The sequence below is a fragment of the Thrips palmi genome, unplaced genomic scaffold (genome assembly GCF_012932325.1).
Source record: "Thrips palmi isolate BJ-2018 unplaced genomic scaffold, TpBJ-2018v1 HiC_scaffold_3, whole genome shotgun sequence".
Taxonomy (NCBI): domain Eukaryota; kingdom Metazoa; phylum Arthropoda; class Insecta; order Thysanoptera; family Thripidae; genus Thrips; species Thrips palmi.
The window spans coordinates 8231207-8254236 of NW_023144630.1; the positions used below are offsets into that span (position 1 = coordinate 8231207).

Genomic DNA, 23030 nt, shown 5'->3' on the forward strand with positions numbered 1-23030 from the left:
TTTTAGGCGTGAAACTGGACGAAATCTTGCGAAATCCGAAGAAATCTTTCGACTTAAGAAATCTTGTGTCCCCAAACATCGGACGTGGTTGCCCCCTCGGAAAATTCCGACTCTGCACTAGAATGTCGTTGCCACCCACCACTCGATCCACCAGGCATCGCATCGCAATTAGTTGCATGGGATCAACAACACAACGCGTGCGTGCACTATAAAATATTTATTGACACTTTGAATAAACAGTGCTCTTGAGTACATTTAAAAATAGGGCTTGTTTAAGATACTACGATAAAATCAGACGCCATCTTAACTTAATAGAAATCACATTACTCGAATCACCAAGCCCCAATAGAGCACGTTAATAATAACTTACGAATAGTACTTAACCCTGAAGGGCAGAGGTTCTGCATCATTTATGCAATCAGATAAAAACATCAAGAATTCATTAAATATTAACCTATCATTTATGCAATCAGATAAAAACATTAAGACTTCATTAAATATTAACCTTACAGATAAATCAGAACAATAATATCAACGACAGATACGTCGCTTAAAAAATAAGTTATAAACTAGAGTGATGAGATGTTGACAGTTTTCACTGAGCACGTCAACACAAGAGGAACTCGTTCAAAGTTCATAGTACTGCATGGTGTTGTTCCACGCCGGAGCTCTGGCGTTGTCGATGTCCCCTGCCAGGGTGTTGTCCCTCCGCAGCTGGTGGTTGCCCCCGCCGATGCGAGCGCCGCAGCCCTCCACGGGGCAGTCGGCCTCCTGCATGGCGCCGCCGCACTCCGTGATGCAGTAGGGGTGGCCGTTGGGGCAGCGGAACCAGTGTCCCGGCAGCATGTCCATGGCGGCCACGATGGCGGCGAGCTCTTCGCGGGAGATGCTCACGAGGGCCGACGCGGCCAGCGCCTCCAGCTGCTTGCGGATCCTCAGGTCCTGCTCCTGTAGGACAAGCACCACGGTTAGAAGACAGTATGGATCTCTGCACAATGGGCCAGAAGACCGGTGGAGGCGGCCAAAACTCCTGACGCGTTTTGAGCTCCAGAGTCGCCGAAGAGGACTCGCGAACGAAGCGTGTGACCCCACCAATGGATTCCTCGTGCGGAGAGCAATCCATTGGTGGGGTCACACGTTCGGTTCGAGTCCCATTTAGCGACTCTGGAGCACAAAACGCGTCCAGGATTTTGACCGCCTCCACCGGTCTTCCGGCCCACTGTGCTCTGACTAAATTAGTGGATTGATTACACAAGGACAATTACTTTGAAAATGCACGGGTAAATCAAACCTTTGGGTTCTTCAAAAAAGTTTTCGATAACACAGTGTTTTATAAAACTAGAAAACTGCCCCGTGCCGTGGCAACATATTAAATTTATTATTTAAAAGAATGCTTCGTAGTTCAAAGAAGTTTTCACGACAAACTTTCGTCGAGCCTTACCTCAGAGTAGGGAGAAAGTCCCCTCACGACCCTGGAAATGTCCGCGTGAGCTAGTTTGTCAGATGCCTGCAACTGCCGGAAGCTGGGCCCGCTCTCCACTTGCAGAAGCTCCACCAGACGCTGCAAACGCTCCAGCGCCAAGCTCACGTCGGAGGCCTGGTAGAAAATTGTGAGTGTTAAAAAAAAGTACCAGTTAGCGTCGCGACGAAAAGGGTGCACAAAATGATTGAGCTGAATTTTGAACGTGCAACTCAAGGGGAAACAACTCCAGCCAAATTAGTACACCAAAATTCAGCGAACATGTAAAACTTGTCGAAATTCATCAAAATTATGAAATAATTCACGGAAATTCTTCTCAAAATTCAGTAGCTTTTGTCTGAAATTCATCAAAATTCAACTGAAATTCGGTGTAACTTGCACAATTTTGAGCATACGCGGAATATGCATATGCAAAAGTGCATGAATTTAAGCGTAATCAGTTTACGCCGGTTTACGCCATAAATCAAGCGTAACAGGCTCATCGGCCAAGATTCCCCCTATCTAAATGCATGGGGGAATTTCCCGAGTATGCTTCATTTCAAGCGTAACGTCTTCAAGCGTAACTTTATGCTTGACTCAAGCATAGAGTTAAGCTTTAGTTCTACCAGTGCATGAGCAGAGTTTCAAGCAAAGATTTCAAACCATGGAGCACCACGTGAAAAAAAAAATTGAACACAAAAATCCAGTGTGGGAACTTGCCTCTTGCTCGCTGAGTCGAACCGGGTCGCGCTGCCTCAGGTTGCTGCACAGCAGCTCCACCGCCTGCTCGATCTCCGTCCTCCCGCTGGAGCTGATGCTGTCGTCCTGGACCACCTTGTCCACAATCCGCCACAGGCTCCTGAGGATTTGCACCTTCTGCTCCAGGTTCTTGGCCTCGCTCGTGTTGAGCGGCGACACCCTCCTGGTGCCGGACTCCCTGCCTCGCGGCATCTTCTTCTCGACGCCTTCCAGGAAGCGGACCACGTCGAGCGTCAGCACGCGGGCCGAGGAGAACTCTGCAACAGGGCCGGGGAGGTTGAAATAAAATAATGACATAAATTTTAAACTAAAAATAAATTAATATTGGAACACAACGACGCTGGAGCTGCACACACTCGACCTTCAATTGGCATTTTAATAATATTACGTCTGAAGGAGTACAAAATAGTTCACGTGTTTATAAAACTAGAGAATTCCCTAAAAAAATAAAACGTCTATTGGAACAGACGTAATGGCGAATCTGCATAGAAGAAGCCGCCACCACCTATACCCAGCGTCACCGTAACTCGATGCGGTCAACACTTAATGTTTTTGTACAAATTTTGAACGAGACGTCACAGTTTTTAGTGCACACGAACTTATCGTACAAAATTATGTACCAAATTTTGTACAAATTTGTACAAAAATTTCGAAAAATGTGCAGTTTTTCGTACGAAAATTGAACAAATATTTCGTGTGCACAGAAAAATGTGATGTCTCATACAAAATAGTGCATAACATTTAGTGTGTTGGAAGCTCGTTAAGGAAAGGGAAATAGAAGTGCATACCTATCGGGAAGTTGGATATGTCCTTGAGGAGCTCCCGAGTCTTGTCCAGGTGTGACTGGATCTTGGTTTTGTCGTAGAACTGCCTCTTGACGGCCGCGATGTCCATGGCGACCTTCTTCATGACGTTGCTGTATCGTTGACAGCTCGTAATCGGCGCAGTGCATTTGGGACAAACCTGCAACGGAGCAATTGAGATTGTAGTTTGTAAACTCGAAGTGCAAACTAGACAACTGGAAACATATTGCAGCTCTACACTAAATGTCATACGGTGAAAGGCTGCACCACCATATTATAGTGGAGATTTTCTCCATAATACAAAACAAAATTCGTCAAAAAGGTATAGTGAATTCTCAAAGGGATGTTATGAAGACAGCTGCACCACCATAATATGGAACATTCTCCCCATATTATGGAGAATCTTCACTATACAACATTTTAAGTGTACGAAACCCATACGAAGTTCAAACAAGACAGGCCGATTGTGGCACCAGATTCCTGGAATACCAATAAGCCTTCGGTGGATGCCATACTCTCAAAATCTAACAAGCTATTTTAGGCCTTACGAAGAAAAGAAGCTTGTTATAACAAAGTATTTTGAGCATAGAAAAGCTTACTAAGAAAATACCTCGTCATTTACGAGCTATCTCTACGAGTCACAAACTTAACAGACCTTACATATGCTCAAAATACTTCGTGACGTTTTACCCGCGCACTTACTTTGGGTTTAATCTCAGACGGTTTGCCATCTTCCGTGTTGTCGACGGACATCCAATCGTCAAGGCTGCCTGCCTCCACGATGTGCTTGCAGTCGGGCAGCATGATGAATCTGAAATGACAAAACAAAAATAATACAAATACTTTTAAAAAGTGTCAGTGTATCGCAAAACACCGCACGTAATTCCAGGAGACACACTTAATCCCCGTGTAAAAGTTTTGTTAATGTTCGCACACAATTTAGCGCATGAGAGATTTCGGTACAAATTTATACGCAATTTTGGACGAACGAATTTGTGCGATTTTGCGTACAAATATGAACAAAATATTTTTCCATGCTTACAGTTGTGTCAGCACGATCACACGATTTTAATTGTTATAGAAAGAAATAGTTCGTAAAAACTACGTTATAGTAACGACCGACTTTTCTTTGAAAGGCCGACAATACTGGTTTTGAAAGGCTTGAAGAGTCATTACCTGGCACCTTCCTCTTCCTCCGTGCCGAAGAAGATGGTGGTGACCTCCTCCAAGTTGCACTCCTTGCAGACGCAGGGGTCGCCGCACAGCCCGATGCAGTCGTGGCCGCAGTCCTCCACCTTCGCCCGGCAGGCTTCCTTGCACTCGAAGGTGCACTTGTCGCCGCAGCGCCTGGGGCACTGGCCGTGCGCGCAGCGCCGACTGCACGGCTCCTGGAGGTTAGGTTAGGACAAAGGAACATCACTGTAAATTTCGGTGTACAAATGCAACACAATTCACTGGAATTTTGACGAATCTCAGTCAAATTGGGATGAATTTCAGTCGAAATTCGATGAATTTCAGTCGGATTTCAATGGATAGGAATTTTAGTAAATTTTACATATTTAATGAATTTAGGTGTATGAATTTGGCTGGAGTTGTTTCCCCTTGGGTTAGGAAGGTGATCTCGTAAGAAATCTGCTCTTATGATATGTTGCTTTCACAGACAAAATAACCATGTAGTTTTTATGCGCATAGCACATACACAAAACTGAGCGGGTAAAACGCATGTTTTCAAGTGAAACAACGCACACTTTTAGTGCTTAGTTACGAACAAATTCGAGCACTTTAAAACGCGTGCAAAATTCTGTGCAAAGCTTGTGCACAAAAAAAAATTTAGAAATTCTGTGTGCAGTAAGTTGTCGCAGAATGCCAGCAGGTATGTGCATTACATACTTGAGGACTTTTTGTTCATATCTAATGCTTTATATGAACATGTGTAAATTGGAATTTGAGGATAAATTAGGTACTACTGAATAGAAACTTCAGCACAATATGGAAACATTGTGACGAATGGATAAAAGTGTGCTTAGCTCACACCTGCCCAAATGCGGCAATAGTCGTGGACAAGAAAAGTACGTGAACATTCAGTGTGTGTACGCGACTCAACGATGGTTTCGGATTAGAAGGGGCCAAGGGAAGCATCGTCTTGCCAATCCAACGTACCTTACACGGAGCGCACGGTATGCCACAACGGTGGTTGCAAGACGAGTGGATGCACTTCTGCTCGCAGGGCAGGGTGCACGGTGGGCAGACCTTGGGGCACGCCTCCTTGCACCTGGCAAACCAAACAGGAAAATGTCAAACATCCCAATAACAAAAGGGAGATGATCGATGAAGGGGAGGACATCCAACCTTTAAGTGCACTAAAATTGGTCTAGAAAGTTTGTAAAGCAATTCAGTGCACTAACTAACCCGTTAATTTCCGAAGTTATGATAAAAGAGGCATGTTTTGGGGTACTCAAAAGTTGGATACCCCTGGATACCCCGTCCCTGTAAGACAACTTAGGGACGATGACCGTTGCCCAATTTTCATTTTGAGCGATGCGATGATCCCAGTAAGTCAAAAGCTAGATCTGTTACTGCCAAAATGTAAGGGATAAAGAATGCAATAGTTGCGGGAAAAAATGATAAAAGTCTCGAACGAATTAGTACACTGCAAACCTAACTTTCTACTAAGTACACGCTTACAAATGCATGCTTGCAAGAACACACTTTACAAATGCATGCTTGGCAAGTACACAACACACTTAGAAATGCCTATGCTTTACATGGAGTTATGGGCCTCGTGTGTCAGGGACGCAGAGCGGTGGAGCGGTGCCAATCATGCGTTTTTAAGTGTGTACTGAGTATACTATAGACAGTAAGGTTTGTAGTGTGCGACTTTTCTTACATATACAAGAAACTGAACATACCCAAAATGAGAAAGGAGTCGAACACAAAAGTACCTAATGACAAGCTGTGATAGGTAAATAAGTTAGCAATGAAAGGCGGCGTGTCAAATAATAGTCCAGGAAAGTTAGACTTTGACCCGGACAAAAATCGCAACAGCTGGGAACTTTCAGGACGTGTTTGGGGGTGTCCTGGGAACATTTCCTGAAAGTTCCCAAAAAATCCCTTCATACGTTCACCCGTGAGGGGCGTTCAAAGTTCGCCATTTTGAACTTTTGCTGCTCACCCGTTCATCGAACATAGTTTCCGAACTATTTGACCTACAGTGACGTGCGACAGCTCAAACTGCTCGTTAAGGATGCATCTTTTGGTTGTATTTATCAGAACGAACGATTTATGCCGTTTACACTGCTAAAAAATCAAAAAATCAACAAAAATGTGTTTTTACAGTTTTTTGGTTTAACTTTTAACCTGTTTCACGGCCAAATGAGTAGGAATATCGAAAAATGTCTTTCTCTTAACGTTGTAGAGCGGAGTTTTCTAATGCGATTAGCCGCCTCGAACATAGCTCTAAGTGCAAAATTACGCTCTCAGCAGTCTGAACAAGGGCGGAAAGCGTGCTTCGGCGGCACACATACTGCGGGTTGCCTACCCGCCCCTTAGGGCACTTCCCATGCTTCCCGAGACGAGTAAAAAAAATATTGTCGTAGAGCGATGCGGTTTTCGCCATTCGAAGCGCAATGAAATGCAGAATCCAACCATATATACTTTTGTCGAATTAGTCCAGGCATTTTTTGCCCAGGAACTCGAAAAACTAAAGTTTTCTGTTCAGGAAGTGTTCAAGAATCGACTGTGTCAATCTCAGAGCAAAACAAGAGCCATTTCCAAAAAAATACCTTTTATGACAATCGCAGGAAAGGCTTTGCTGTAAACGCTGATGTAAGATCGAAGCCTGTACGTCAACTAGAACCAAATCTAGACCGCCGACAGTTCTGGACGGCAGAGCTTGGTCGCCCAAGCTGCCTATCGGCGTTGTGGACCAACTTTGAGCGGCTTCTAATTCCAATCCAACGTGCTTACAGGGTACCCCATTGCTGAGGAGTAGTATTTCGATCGTTCTTGTGCCCTCATTGGAATGGAAACACGACTGGCTACCTCAGTTTAGGCAAAATCCACTCTCAAAGTTGCCGAAATCGTCGACCGATGCCAAAATATCGCCAATCGAGCGGACTTCAAGTAGCTTTTGTGTCCAATCGGGGGGCCGTAATGACACAGTCTGTTCGGGATATTTTTCTCTTTTGCCCCCCTATATATGCTCAGCTTAAGGAACACGACTATCGGCTTTAGTTTTGGCTCAAAGTTTTATGATATTTCTGCATTATAGCGAAAAAAGTATTGAAATCGCAAAAGTTACACTCTTTGAGCAGAGGCCAAGGCTCAACTTAAGCCGATAGTCGTGTTCCTTAAGCTGAGCATATATAGGGGGGCAAAAGAGAAAAATATCCCGAACAGACTGTGTCATTACGGCCCCCCGATTGAACACAAAAGCTACTTGAAGTCCGCTCGATTGGCGATATTTTGGCATCGGTCGACGATTTCGGCAACTTTGAGAGTGGATTTTGCCTAAACTGAGGTAGCCAGTCGTGTTTCCATTCCAATGAGGGCACAAGAACGATCGAAATACTACTCCTCAGCAATGGGGGACCCTGCAAGCACGTTGGATTGGAATTAGAAGCCGCTCAAAGTTGGTCCACAACGCCGATAGGCAGCTTGGGCGACCAAGCTCTGCCGTCCAGAACTGTCGGCGGTCTAGATTTGGTTCTAGTTGACGTACAGGCTTCGATCTTACATCAGCGTTTACAGCAAAGCCTTTCCTGCGATTGTCATAAAAGGTATTTTTTTGGAAATGGCTCTTGTTTTGCTCTGAGATTGACACAGTCGATTCTTGAACACTTCCTGAACAGAAAACTTTAGTTTTTCGAGTTCCTGGGCAAAAAATGCCTGGACTAATTCGACAAAAGTATATATGGCTGGATTCTGCATTTCATTGCGCTTCGAATGGCGAAAACCGCATCGCTCTACGACAATATTTTTTTTACTCGTCTCGGGAAGCATGGGAAGTGCCCTAAGGGGCGGGTAGGCAACCCGCAGTATGTGTGCCGCCGAAGCACGCTTTCCGCCCTTGTTCAGACTGCTGAGAGCGTAATTTTGCACTTAGAGCTATGTTCGAGGCGGCTAATCGCATTAGAAAACTCCGCTCTACAACGTTAAGAGAAAGACATTTTTCGATATTCCTACTCATTTGGCCGTGAAACAGGTTAAAAGTTAAACCAAAAAACTGTAAAAACACATTTTTGTTGATTTTTTGATTTTTTAGCAGTGTAAACGGCATAAATCGTTCGTTCTGATAAATACAACCAAAAGATGCATCCTTAACGAGCAGTTTGAGCTGTCGCACGTCACTGTAGGTCAAATAGTTCGGAAACTATGTTCGATGAACGGGTGAGCGGCAAAAGTTCAAAATGGCGGACTTTGAACGCCCCTCACGGGTGAACGTATGAAGGGATTTTTTGGGAACTTTCAGGAAATGTTCCCAGGACACCCCCAAACACATCCTGAAAGTTCCCTGCTGTTGCGATTTTTGTCCGGGTCAGGGCCGTTTTGAGACTAACTTTCCTGGACTATAATGACTCCAGTGTACTCACACGTGTCCGCAGAGCAGCTGCCTCTCACACTTGGACTTGCAGGGCTGGTGCAGGCGTCCCTGCAGGCACTCCCCGCACGAACCGCCGCACTGGTGGTCGCAGGGCTTGAGCAAGGCACGGCAGGGCTGCCTGCACAGCGCCAGCAGGTCGCTGCTGTTGGGGGCTGCAAAGGGTAGACACGCAAATCAGCAGAGGAACTCACAAACTACATCCTCTTGCTGCGCACGGTGGGCCAGAAGACCGGTGGAGGCGGCCAAAATTCTAGACACATTCTAAGCTTGAGTCACTACATGGAACTCGGACCGAGCGTGTGACCCCACCAATAGATTCCTCGTTCGGAGAGCAATCCATCAGTGGGGTCGCACGTTCGGTTCGAGTCCTATTCAGCGACTCTGGAGCTCGAAACGCGTCCTGTATTCTGGCCGCCTTCACCGGTCTTCTAGCCCACTGAGCACGCGTTGCTCAAAGTATTCTCCTACCGTAGTCGTTCTTGAGGGAGCACGGTACGCTGATGGTGTGCCCGCACGCCGCGGCGCGCGGGTACGGCACCATCTGGCGGCAGCGGCCGCCCAGGCAGTCCTGCCTACACTGTAATCCACAGCGGTGTCCACACGGCAGCAGGCGTTCGCAGGGAGCCTTGCAGTTCCGGAACAGGGCGGGGGACTCGCCGCAACTCATCACCTGCGCGTGGCCGCACGCGGGCACCGTCTTGGACACCTGCGGACAAGAAACATGTCAGTGGGAATAGAGAGTATGTCTCACACAATGATCACTCCTATTGGATCAATCACTCTCAGCACGTTGCTGACTTTTTCCTCATTAATTACGTTTTCGTATAAGCAACAATAACACTTAGGAGTCTCTAAGTATGTATGACTAATTTCCTTCGTAAAATTATGGACAAAGCCAAATTGTCAGTACATTATTTAATATTTCTTCAGTAGTTCTTTAAAAAAGAAAAGTACGTATTATGGTTGCACAAATTACTTGCTTAAGTACTGACAAAAGGAGCAAAACGTCAATAAAGTGCTGAGAGTGATACATTGGTCGCAATAACTTCGCCTTAGAAAATTGTTACAAATTTTCGAATAAGAAGGGCCTCGGATCTTTGGAATATTCGAAAACATCCAATGTCACTATTACCTACAAGTTCCCGACAGTAGCGAAAAAAAAATAACGAAATTTCCCACGGAGATTCATACGCATTTTCCGGGATTTACCAATTGATTCGAAACAATTTATCAGAGAATACAAATGGAGTGATGTTGCGAAAAGTTTCGAGGAAAACGCGACTCTCGTTGGAGCAGCCGCTGGGAGGATAGCGCCTGCGAAGGGCGGGTAGGCAAGCCCGCAACACACAGGCGCTCAACGGGACAGCGGAGACCAAGTTCGCAGGCGCTTTGAGCGAATGGAACGCAAAATTTGATGTTGCTCCAGACTTCTATGGAGTGTGGCAAATAAGCTTCTTTGAAACTCAAAGTAGAGATTCCGAAAATGCCTACCGCATGAATGAATGCTAAACACACAAGCAAATTCGTGTCGACTACGTCAGAGCACTCAAGACAAGCCAACAAGGCGTGGATCATAATTACGAAGGAAATGAAGGCATTGCCAAACTGCTACGTATGATGAATAAACGTTTCATACAACAAAGAATTCCTCTTCGTAACAAGATTCATTTCTTCGTAGATTTTACAATGCCGTTCCTTTCTTCGTGACAAGAAGCGACTTTTCGCAGTGTGCACTCTGCGAGCGACAAAACTCACCTGCACGGTGCACGGCTCGCACGGCTCGAAGCACTTCTTGCTGCACTTGTGTCCGCAGGACAGGGTCCTGTCGCATTTGAGCCTGCACTGGAACTCGGACGCGTCCGCGTTGCACTTCATCTTGTGTTTGTGGCCGCAGGGCAGGGTCTTCTGCACCTGCTCGGTGCACTCCTCGCACGCCTGGTGGCACACCAGGCGGCACTGGTGTCCGGGGTCGGCGAGGCAGCCGTGCCTCTTCTGCCCGCAGGGCTGCATGCACTTCACCTGGAAAGCAAACGCACCATCAGAAGGTGTTCGGGTTGTGCTGAGTTCACATACGAACACAGTAAACCCATCTCCTGGATACACTGCAAGAAAAAGTGTGGATAGTACAACAAAAGTACAACAAAAGTACAACAAAAACTGTACAATAAAAGTACAACAGGGATTGTAGAAAGTACAACGAGAATTGTTCAAACCACAACGAGCCCTGGACTGCACGGCACTCGTCATGCCGGTTCCATTGTGCTTTGTACAACAATTGTTGTACTTGAGAAGTACACTAAATTCCTGATAAAAAATTTGCCAGAAATTTGTGTACTTTTGTTGTGGTTATTTCCTGCAGTGTATTGGCCCATTTTCTCAAGAATCTCGGGAGTTTTTTCCTGGGAATGGACCAATATTCCTACACTCTACTTGTCTTACGGTGAAAGGCTGCACCAACATGTATATTATGGTGGAGGTTTTCTCCATATTACAAAAGAAATTCGACAAAATATATGTGACGTACAATGAATTTTGAACTGTAAGTTACGAAGTCAGCTGCACTACCATGAATTTTCACCATAATATGGACAATCTTCACCCTTAGACTTTTCTGAGCTCTGACAGTTCTCACATAATTTGAAGAGCTTTTATTCTTTGCTGTCGGTCTAGGGTAAGGTGCCCAGTGATGGCCACTTTTAGCGCACAGCTGCGTGTTTCACCCATTTACAAAGTCTCTCAATCGACCTACTGTTTGGGACATTTTCAGGAGCATGCAAGAAGGATAGAGTAAAGGTTCTCCAGTTTGAAAAGCAGCAAAATTTAATTCTATCTCTGTGAAAAGAGTAACCAAAATATCAGTGCTGTTTGCCCAGTGATGGCCACCCTTTGCTTAGTGATGGCCTGTGCCCTGCTCGGTGATGGCTACTTTAGGTTTTGAGAGGGCAGTAGCTCTATGCTTCCGTTTTTGACGCTAATAAGTGAGAAATAAAGTAAAACTTCCAAATCTGCGAAAGAAACGCTGTGATTACTGGTTTGATCTCACCTCTACAAAATGAACAAAACATGTAAACGCATCATTTGGTTCGCTAAGTCCCTACGGCCACCTAAGACAGTTACGAGGCGAAATTTTTGCGGTGTTGTGTTGCTAATAGGTGAAGGTACAAAACCCCAAAAGCTCAATTGTTTAACTTCTCTCGCCTGGTTGTGAAGTCAGCGCTAAGTCTCAAGTGGCCATCACTGGTACCATGGCCATCACTGGGCACCTTACCCTATATCCCTACCGATTCCACCCAACAACATCCCTAAAAAGAGGGATCACTTCTGAAGTGAGGTAAACAATGCCACTGAAACGACCATAAAATCATTTTCAATTACGACGTGCCGAAATTATGTGCAGTTCGTGCTAAAAACGGTTGCCAAGCTCTGCACACACTACACGTATTACGGACAAGAAAATTTGAACTAATAGCAAATTGGGTATGATACGAGCCTTTTGTCGATAACTTTGAAAGATGCGTATGTTGCTATTTATGACCCAAACTTCAAAATATTTGGTTGGTAGTCTTTGAAGGTCAAACTAAGCCGATCTCGAGAAAAAAAATTATAAACTTTTTAATTTGTAGAAAAACGAAGATCGTAATATGTTACCACCATTCCATTTCCTTCGTATTCGGTAAAATTTCTTCGCGTGAAATTTAGAACGAAAGTACCTGCTCGTGGTTGGGATCCTTGCGCACGTGGCAGTCGGACCGACACGTGTGGCCGCACAGCATGCGGAGGGTGCAGGGGGTCTTGCAGGGCAGCAGCTCCAGACGCGCCAGTTGGTGGCATTTGGCCTCCCTCTCGTGACCGCAGTCGGGCAGGGTGCAGTTCACGACAACCTGGAACACGAGTTAAAAACGTTGTTAGATCCGGCAATTTTGAAGAGAGCCGCGACCATTCAAATCATTTCAGTTACGCATTGCTTGCTCCAAGAGGAAACAACTCCAAATAATGTAAATTAATTGCACATCGAAATACATAAACAATCTTGAACAATTTCAGTCAATTTTTTAAATTAAAACTCAGAGAAATTCTACAAAAATTAATGAATTTTATATCGAAATACGGGGGAATGTGACTGCAATGCATAAAAGTTCATGCAAACTTCATGTGGAATTATTTACAAATTAGAACACTAAGCCGTTCTATCATAAATAAAACCATGCATCCAAAATATTACTATTCTGAGGCCAACAAACATTTAAGGGGAGGTTCTGGTGAAAATCTTGCCATTTTCCCAATGGATTCTGCAGTCATAACTTGTTCGGAACATAAAATTTTTCATTGAGGAGACTAAAATTTGACTTTTCAAGGCACATGCCAGGCTGTAAACCCAGTCAAAGAGTGTTTTTGAGTCTATTTTGGCTGTTTCTTAAAAAATCTCCTTGCGCATACTATTTTGTCGTGAAAGGTTGACCTTGACATTTTTCACTTCTTCGATTCATTTTCAAAAGATTCCGGCATGCATAGCTCAAAACTACCATTATGTTATTAATTATTAGCTTTTTAAGCTGAAAAGTCCCTAAAATTTGTCTCTTTTGTACATTTTTGATCAATTATAGTGAAATGCTTGGTTAGAAAGCTTGCGAATAAAAATGCAATTGACATTTTGAGATGTGCATGCCGGCATTTTTAAAAAATGAATCGAAGAAGTGAAAAATGTCTAAGCCAACCTTTTACGACAAATTAGTATGCGCAAGAAGATTTTTGAAGTTATAGCCTAAATGGGAGAAAAAGGCTCTGCGACAGGAATCAGGGCATAGAATGTGCCTCCCCAATGAAAATTTTTAATAAATACTTGATAAGACTTCAAATTTTTAACAAATTTTCACAGTGGGACCTATTTAAGAGAAAATAGCATTTTCACCAGAACCTCCCCTTAAGGATAATTCACTTAGTCGATCGGCCTCCACTGTAATTCAACGCATGCGACGTCATAATCGTTAGAATGTTAATTTTGTCACGTTATATGAGGTCAACATCGCTGGAAAGTGACACAGCCATTGATGAAGAATGTCACATTCGTTTGAACGTGGATCGACATTGAAACGAAGGTGACATGTTCAAAGAACGAGTCAAAAGTCACATTTCAACGAAGATGAGGTCAACAATGTTTGCATGAATAACTTTGGGCTGGATCAATGAAAGTGTCACCTTGCACTTGTACTCGGCGGGGTCCACGTGGCAGGCCATGGTGGCGGAGTGGCCGCAGGCAAGCTGCTCCACCTTGGGCACCTGGCAGGGCGGGCAGGGGTTCCGGAAGCACCGCTCGGGGCAAGCGTGCTGCTGGGGACAGGCCGGCCGCTCGCACTTCTCCATGCACCTGTCAAACAACATGTAGAAACTACGTGAAAACCGTCTGTCTGCTATTCCAACGCACTACATGTTTTTGAACAAATTTTGTACGAGACATCACAGTTTTTAGTGCACAAGAACTTAACATACAAATTTGTGCAAAATTTTGAACAATTTGGTCCAAAAATGGCGAAAACTGTACTGTCTCGTACAAAATTGTACTTTACATTTGATGTGAAGGATGGCTTTGTACCTTACCACTCTGGTAAAACAAAGACATAACAATTGTGCCCAGAAAATTGATGATTCAGACGCGTATGCGTTTCGCACCAAATCTGAGAGAAAATTCCCACCACTTTGTGCGGTTCTTCGTGCAATTTTACGAAAAACTTAGCATGCATGAAATCGTGAGGCCACCGATGAAATTGTCGACATACGTTTACTACACTCTCAGACTGTTATTGACTTTTTGTCCTTTGTTAAAGAGTATTTTACACAGCAATAAAAGGTACTATTTCGTCAATATCTATGTAAGATTTCATTCGTTATATTGACTTAAAGTCAATTTGCTATTGACAAAGAGTCAATACGCAATTGATTTAAAAAATAGTCAATAATTGATGACAATTTAGTCTTTATAGTGAACAATATTGTACATGGTTACAAAGGATATAATACATATTATTGCTGCTTAAAAAACTACGTAAGCAAAGGACAAAAAGGCAATAATGGAGAGAAAAAAGTCAATACGAGTCTGAGAGTGTACGCGGTGCGCACTACAGTGTTCGGGTAGAAATTTTGAACGTGTAACTATTACAATTTTGAGCGTACGTCGAATTTGCAAAATGTTGTGCGTAAAAATGCATATATTTATTCAAATATGAGCACAATTTTAAGCACAACGGTCCACAGACCTGAAATCATACATCACTAAGAATTAAATTGTACATGAACATTTGGCGTGTGTGCACACTGCAAAACCGGTGGTAAGTTTTTGCTTGCCACCAATTTGGCAAGCCCTTTTCAATGCCAAAAATTGCAAAGCTTGGCCCGAAAGAACCACCCAGTTCGCCAAAATTTGGCAACCTAACCTAACCTTTCCGACCAAAGCTTGCCAAATTTTGGCATTCAAAACGGCTTGCCAAATTTGTGACAAGCAAACTTACCACCGGCTTTGCAGTGTATGTGCAGGCCAGGTCTATAGGGAAGTACCCACCTGGCGGTCTTGTGCTCCATGTCCAGGATGTGGCAGACCTGCTTGCAGTCGTGGCCGCACGGCATGAGGGTCTTGCAGAGCTGCAGGCAGCCTCCCTGCGGGCACTTGGCGAAGTCCTCGGCCGTGGCGACGAGGGTCACCTCGCCGTGGCGGTCGCAGTGTAGCGGCAGCGCCGGCCCGATACCGCCCTGTTGCAGCAGCTCCGCCTCCACCTTGCGCCACACCGTGTCGGCCTTCGTCATGTTGGCCATGTTGCCGATGATGTAGAGCCCTGCAAGCACAGTGGGTCAGAAGACCGGTGCAGGCGGCCAAAGCTCTAGACGCGTTTTGAGCTCCAGAGTCGCTAAACAGGACTCGAACCGAACGTGTGACCCCACCATTGGATTGCTCTCCGAACGATGAATCCATTGGTGGGGTCACACGTACGGTTCGAGTCCCATTTAGCGACTCTGAAGCTCAAACCGCGTTTAGAACTTTGGGGAACACAGAACAGAGCGGGAGGGGGGAGCCTAAAATGAAAATTTTTGCAACTGCAAATTGTTTTACGGCCCTCAAGAGTGCGCCTTATTTCGAAAAAAGGCTAGAAATGCGATGACTCACCGTGCCTTGCTCGAGACAGAGCCACGCACACTCGGTTCTCTGTCTTGAGGAAGCCAACGTTGTCTTCCTCGTTGCTGCGCACCAAAGACAGCAGGATGATGTCGGACTCCTCGCCTTGGAAGTTGTCAACTACTGTCATCCTGACGTCCTTAAGGTGAGGTGAGTTAGCTTTCAGCTGGAAAAGAATAAGTAAGCAGAAGATGTACGAATCCTACCAGGACTCCTGGGACGAAAAAAAAAAACAGAAATAAATGTTCATAATACCTTGGAAAAGAAATACTGTTGTCCTTTGTAAGTGCTGAGCACAGTAATCCGGGACGGGTCATAACCTTGCAGCAGCAGGTACTTCACTAGGGATGAAAGGAATTTGGCCTCGTGGCTGTTCTGGTGGCTCTGGGCATCCTCGAGCTAAATGAAAAGAAGAAAAGGTTTATTAATTTTCTAGCGGAGATCTGAGTGACCATGACACTCCACCTCATTTCAGCGCTAGTGGAAGCAATTTACCAGGGATCCTTAACTTACCTCATAAGGGCATCATAACGTTATCATAAGAGTTAAAGTTATTACCCTTACCTTCTAACATCTTTTCAAAAGGGTAGGTTATTTTTTTATGTCTCGAATTTGTTTGGATATACTTTGGCAAGTACTTTCATAAGTCCGTACCCTTAACCTTTAGCGAACATTGTCTTATGTTACGTTACGAAAGCAGTGTTAGTTAAATGTTAAGTTAAGTAAAGGATCCCTGCAATTTACTCGAGTAATGAATTCTATACCCTTAAGGAAAGGCACCCGAAATGTAACAGTGGGCCAGAAGACCGCGGCAGCCGGCCCAAACTCCGGACGTATTTTGAGCTCCAGAGTCGTTAAACAGGACTCGAACCGAACGTGTGACCCCACCAATGGATTCCTCTTTCGGAGAGCAATCCATTGGTGGGAGTCACACGTTCGGTACGAGTCCCGTCTCTGGAGCTTAATACGCGCCCAGAGTTCCAGGCGCCTGCGCCGGTCTTCTGGCCCACTGTGCGCTAACGTACATATTCTTCATGGTGTTGGTGGTCCACGAAGAAGACATTCTTCAGAACGCCCAGCACTGCGGGGAACTCGGCGACGGAGGGGTGGTTCTTCAAGTTGGGATAGATGGCCGGGCAAATGAGCCTGGCCACTTCGGGTCTCATGCGGTGCTGAGTGGACAGCGTGACGTAGTTCACGCCGTTGTTGATGAGCCGCTCGAACATGGACACGTTCAGGTGGTACTTGACCCCCAGCTCGTGCACCGAGGGGTTGGGGCGAAGTTGCTGGTGGTCACCTGGAAGTCACACAAGTGTTAACGGACGCATTTCAAATATTCAGCAGAGCCAATCGTCGAAGTGTTTCAAACGAGAAAATGAATACACAAATTTAAAAAAAAAGTTAACAAAGCATCTGCTTCTTGACTGCGAAGAAAATGAAAGCATTGTCGAATTCCTTCCTCTTGTGAATAAGTACTTTAAATTACGAAACAATTTGCTTCATAATACGAAGCATTTCATCATAGATTTTTACAAAGCCTTCGTTTTCTTCGCAATACGAAGAGATTTTCTGTGCACGAGCATGAAAAGGGGTCTCACCGATCATAATGAGATGCTCCACTTCACCAGCCAAACAAACAAGAACGTGGCTTTCGAACACCTCAGCGGCTTCCTCGACGATAACTGAAATAGAATCAATCATGAACGTTATTGATCCTAAATAACCCAGAGGTGTTTCACCTACAAATTTGGGAACGTACAATTTTGTAAAGGGAAAGGCAATCAAATCCAAGGAAACGCATCACTGTAGCCCAGAAGACTGGTGGAGGCGGCCGAAATTCTAGAGGCGTTTTGTGCTCCGGAGTCGCTAAATGGGACTCGAGCCGAACGTGTGACCCCACCAATGGATTGCTCTCCGAACGAGGAATCCATTCGTGGGGTCACACGCACGGTTCGAGTCCCATTTAGCGACTGTGAAGCTCAAAACGCGTGTAGAATTTTGGCCGCCTCCGTCGGTCTTCTGGCCCACTGTGCGCGCACTCACCGATTCTTGGCTTAAGCTCCTTGAGAATCTGTTGTCGGGAAGCAGCAAATGATGTGGTCATGCCAATGATGGCGTAGTCAGCCATTATGTGCTGGTCCTCAACCATCCTCCAGCTCGCGAGCTCGTTCGACAGGGCAGGAAGAGTTGCGTCTATTTCGCCGAGCAGTGGCTCGAAGAAGACGCTCAGGGCAGTGAGCAGAGAATCTCTCCAATATCTGCGACACAGGAATCAGAGTTGGATAGCCTGAGACAAACGAGCATTCCAAACACGAAGGAGTGAATGCGAGCTGGTTGGAGCTCAGGCCGAGATGAAAAATTTGAACTCTCGGTTCAAAAGTTGGTTTAAGTCAGAGAGTTATGACAAGACTGTACTAGTGTAAGGAAATGTCCCAAACTTGACACACGTTTCATTGTGTATTTTCTATGTATAGTTACTGGTCTGAAGACCTGTTCAGGTCTCTCAAGCTTGGGTCACGGTGTACTACGCTCGTAGACAACGAACGGACATGAATCATCACTACTGTCAGTCCAATTTTACACTCGTAATACTTCGAATATTGCTACAGATTTTATCTCGATACTTTAGTTGAATGAAATATTGCAAAACACCAAGAATGGTGGAAACTTCGTTAATTTCAGAATACGAGGGACATTGCAAAAAGAGATCATTCAAAACGCTCGCTACGTACCAAAGACAAATGAATAAGTATGCCCCTGATAATTTTTAAAACGAATGTCCGACCGAAAACGATGAAAACTTGGAAGCAAACATACCTGTACAACTGAAAGCGTTCATTGCTGTTCAAGCGCCAGATTGCAGCAGGACGGGGCTGACCCTGTTGCTCAGGGTACCGAGGGTACTCAGTGGCAGAAAGTTCACGTTTCAAATCTTCCATGAGGTTTGTCAGATACGGACGTGGTGGTGTCTCCGCTTCCAGTAGTTCACGAAGAAATTCCTCGTATTGACGAAACGAAAATGACATTGTGATATTTGGCATTTCTTCTGTTGAAAATTCCAAATGATCAAATCCAGGCTCTTCGGTCTGCAAAATGTGCTCAGAGAAGTCTCTCTCGACGAGTTCTGGAACTTCTCCGTTCTTCCGGCAGCCGCAAAGCCACATCAGAATGTCCTTGTCTGTCAGAACCAGGTACTCTTCCGGGACGATGCCGAACCAATGCAACGCGTCCAGGCTGACTATTCCAGCAGCGTCCTCTTTCAGTTGAGATGAGCAGCCTCGAATTCGGTCCCCCAAGCTTTTAATCGCATGGAACTTATTCTTCGACTGCCGTATGTTCTGGTACACTTGCCTGAGACTCGCAGGTCTAGTACCATTACGTCGCAGGAAATTGATGGAGTGCTGCTCCAGCCTGGGTTCCTTGCAGCCGCCTCCGACCCGGACGATGCTGTTGGTGACTGACATGAGGCCCGTCAGGAACTGGTCCAGGGCGTGGTTGGTGTAGCACACCACCAGCATTGGCCTGGGATCCTCCTTCGACCTCCACAGCTCCTGGTTCTGGATGAGGAAGGCGCCGATCTTGAGCCCGATGAAGGTCTTGCCCGTGCCAGGCGGACCTTGGATCAGCATCAGCTTGTTGGCCAGCGCGCCGCTCAGAGCGCGGTACTGGGAGTCGTCCAGGCCCAGCTCGCTGGGGGATGGCCAAGTATTCAGGTCGCCCACATCAACCACAACTTTGGACCCAATTGTGGACGGGTCATCAGGCTTGAGGAACACATCAAATCGCTTGCCGGCAGCCAGGGCCCGGACCTCGTAATCTGGTAGCTTCTGTTCCTTCGAACCATATACTATATAGTCTGCCATGGGGAAATTGTTCTCATTGAAGTTCTTGAGGGCCTTCAAGACGGGTAAATATGCTCCAAAGAATACTTGGCTTTCTACCATGAGGTACTGGCGTTGAAGGGAGTCCAAAGAAACCACGCCACCTTCACAGAGCTCTACCACCACTTTACCCTCCTCAAGTTCTTTCTGGTCTCGTTTGTGAACGGTGACAAGAACAATGGAGGAAAATTCTTCATTTTCAGAGAGCACAAGGAGGGATCCCATCATAAGCCGCTTGGAGTACTCCCACTTAATTTTAGAGGCAAACTTCTTCTCCGGGTCAAAGTGCAAAACGAGCCCAACATTCTCATCTTCCGTTTTGACGTGCAGTATTTTAACTTTCTCGTAAATGCGGACGTTCTGAATGCGAGGTGTCCTCTTACCTTTAGAAGTTTTCCGCAATTCCAATGACTTCCGGAAATCTGAAATACCCTCTCGCAAAGGGCGGATGAAGTCTTCTCTCATCAGACGAAAATGAACGTCCAAATAATCATCCACATTTTGGAAATGACCTTGTTCCTGCACGTTAACCTTGTTGGGGCGTAAAAATGGTTTCTCGAAACGATGCTGCACCACAATATCTTCTATGTCTGGGAAATGTGACAGTTCTCGGAAGTCATTTGGTGGCTTCATGCTAAAGCCACTGCTGCTCACTTGCTTGGAGAGACCAGTTTTCATGCTGTCGAGTCTTTCCTTTTCACTCTTCAGCTTCTCTCTTAAATCCTTCAGATTTTCTTTAAGTTTTTCACAGTCCTCAAAATGGGTTACATCCTCCAGCTCCTGAGAGGCCCTTTTCAGGATTATGTCAAGATTCTCACACGCAAGATTTGGGGTTAGTTCCAGAATTCCACCACAAAGAACAGTTAGTTCATTGAAAAAGTCACCCACAGTCTCCTTGCGGTTGTGGTTATTGTCATAAGACAAGCGAGAGATGTGCACTAGAAGCTGATCAATGAACTGTTTCTGGAATATCGTGCTAAGGATAGGCACGACTAGGTTCGTGTACTCCGCCTTACACACCTTCGACAGTACGGTTACCACGAGGCGTATCCAATCGTCCCTCAGTTGCTTTTCAGAGGTCAACCGCTTGAAAAGAGCCAGAGTAGTTTCTTCATTTAACTTCTCCACCAGAATGACGGGAGGGTCTTTAGCTAGCTGTTCCAGCTTCCTGAATCCAATCTCTCTTGGGGGATTCCTCGACGCATCTTGGGAACCATTCCGACCTGCAAAAGATAAATAATTGAATTTACTATGAGACGCAAAACCGAGCCGTTGAGAGTAGAGAGGAAAACTGGAGTGATTGAGGTAAATGATTACAAAAAAATTAGGCAAAGGACGATTAATTCCTGTTTGGTTTCAAAGAATTGCACGTATCCGAAGTAATAGAAAATATCGGAAAATATTCTAGTTTCTTTCCATTTTCTTGGAGCTAAAACTTCACTCTTTTACGAGTGTAGAGGAACATGTTTCGATAATCTTAGTTTAACTGCATTTTTAGACGTGCGTGAAGTTGCGATTTTTAGTTCGGATTTTTAGTAGGCCTATGAAGGGATTGAGGTACAAAACCGATGAGAAATCTGGGTCATGATTACTTTTGGTGGTTTTTGACATGCTCTGCCAACTCAACAGTATAGTCAGTACACTCTCTTCAGAGTGTACTCATGAGTACACTCTCTTCAGCGTGTACTCACAAGTACACTTCCATGAACGTGTACTCAGCTGCATTTCCATGGGAACTAAGAGCACACTCTCGTTGGAGTGTACTCAGCTAAGCGCACACTCCCGTTTCAGTGTACTCAGCTGAGCATACTCACAGGATTGTACTTGTGAGTACAAGCCAAATCGACGCGTCCTAATAGGATAATCCTAACTGTCAGTGCAGATTTAGAACTATCCTAACTGCAGAAGTGCCTTAAAGGGTTCATGAACTATATTCACTGCAAATCAGTGAATCTCGATATCTCTGAAATACAATGTCCACGTATTTACACTGAAAATCCAAGTGTGGGACAGGCATGCACTAGATAACGTGGGACAAAATGTCCCACGTTTGCAAGCGTGGGACAAACCGTGTTACACGCTTACAAGCGTGGGACAAACCGTGTCCCACACTTACAAGCGTGGGACAAACCGTGTCCCACGTTTGTAAGCGTGGGACAAATCCGTGTCCCACACTTGCTTGCAAGCGTGGGACAAACCGTGTCCCACACTTCCAAGCGTGGGACACTTTGTCCCACACTTACAAGCGTCCGGACACTTTGTCCCACACTTACCAAGCGTCGTACACTTTGTCCCACGTTATCTAGTGCATGCCTGTCCCACACTTGGATTTTCAGTGTATGCACGGACGAAACTTTGTAACAAGCCCTTCGGTGAGTAATTTTATGAAGTATGTTGGCGTCACATACTTTGAGAAAAGGCCGCTTTTCACGTCATGTGCGCTTAGTATAGTTCTGAATTGACACTAACAGTTAGGATTGTCTCGGCTACTCTGGCAGTTAGGACCATTCTATGAGAACGCGTGAAAATAGTGTACTATAGCACACACTTGAGTTTGCAGAGTGGGTTTTGCCAAAGCTCAAGAAAAGCGTAAACCCAAATTCTTAAAGAATCCTGTCACGAAAAACATCCAACGAACCAAGTCCTAATTTTTTGTCATCTAACATCTAAAAGACGCTGGTGGACATACATCCAGTGAAGGGTGGCGAAGAGGGCGACAGGGAGGCGTGCCCTCGGAGATGGAGAGGCGGGCAACGGCGTTTTGCTGCAACAGTGAAAGGGCAATTTTTTTGCAGGGGGTCTAAGACAACTCGTCCCGACCCACTCCTACCCGGCCCAATACGTCCCGGGGTTATCCTGTCCCAACTCAAGTGGTCTCCGTCTAAGTCGTCCCAATAAATATATTTTATTAAAAGTCATTTTTTATTGAATTGGCTGTATTTTACGATGGGTCCTATGAACAACTGTTTGAATTAATACTTCAAATTGATGTGAAAACACTCTCATTCTAGGAGCGTTGACATCACGTTTGAACGAGCGTGACAAAATGTCACGCTTCTTAAAGCATGGTGTCACGCGCGTTTGAATGCGACCAAGCTATGACTCATTTACATCCAAACGAGCGTGACACAACCCTTAAAGGAGCATGACAATTTGTCTTGCACGTTTCAACGTGATGTCAGGCTCCTGGAATGAGAGAGAACCTGCGCATGTATACCGAGGGGGCCACCGCCCCCGTAATCCTAGGTGTACAAATAGGCTGGAGATCTCCGCTAATCCATGCCGTAATTACGTATTCCTTGACAAAGTTCTTTCATTTTTCAACGTTTTTGAGTCATTTTTCAACGCTTTGAACCAATTTTCC

At 45.3% G+C, this 23030-nt stretch overlaps 1 protein-coding gene across 1 annotated transcript; it reads right to left on the reverse strand.

Annotated features, from left to right (window-relative positions):
• Positions 1-202: 202 nt before the first annotated feature.
• Positions 203-22672, reverse strand: LOC117648510 (NFX1-type zinc finger-containing protein 1-like). The gene is made up of 21 exons (XM_034391017.1): positions 22612-22672; positions 22356-22430; positions 18603-20889; positions 17829-18043; positions 17384-17467; positions 16811-17082; positions 16041-16184; positions 15777-15951; positions 15177-15447; positions 13820-13988; positions 12334-12504; positions 10379-10642; positions 9092-9329; positions 8613-8775; positions 5182-5293; positions 4198-4409; positions 3724-3832; positions 3007-3181; positions 2180-2475; positions 1442-1597; positions 203-948 (listed from the first exon to the last, which is right to left on the reverse strand). The coding sequence occupies exons 1-21, from the start codon at positions 22670-22672 to the stop codon at positions 628-630; spliced, it is 5970 nt and encodes a 1989-aa protein (XP_034246908.1). The 3' UTR covers positions 203-627.
• Positions 22673-23030: the final 358 nt, after the last annotated feature.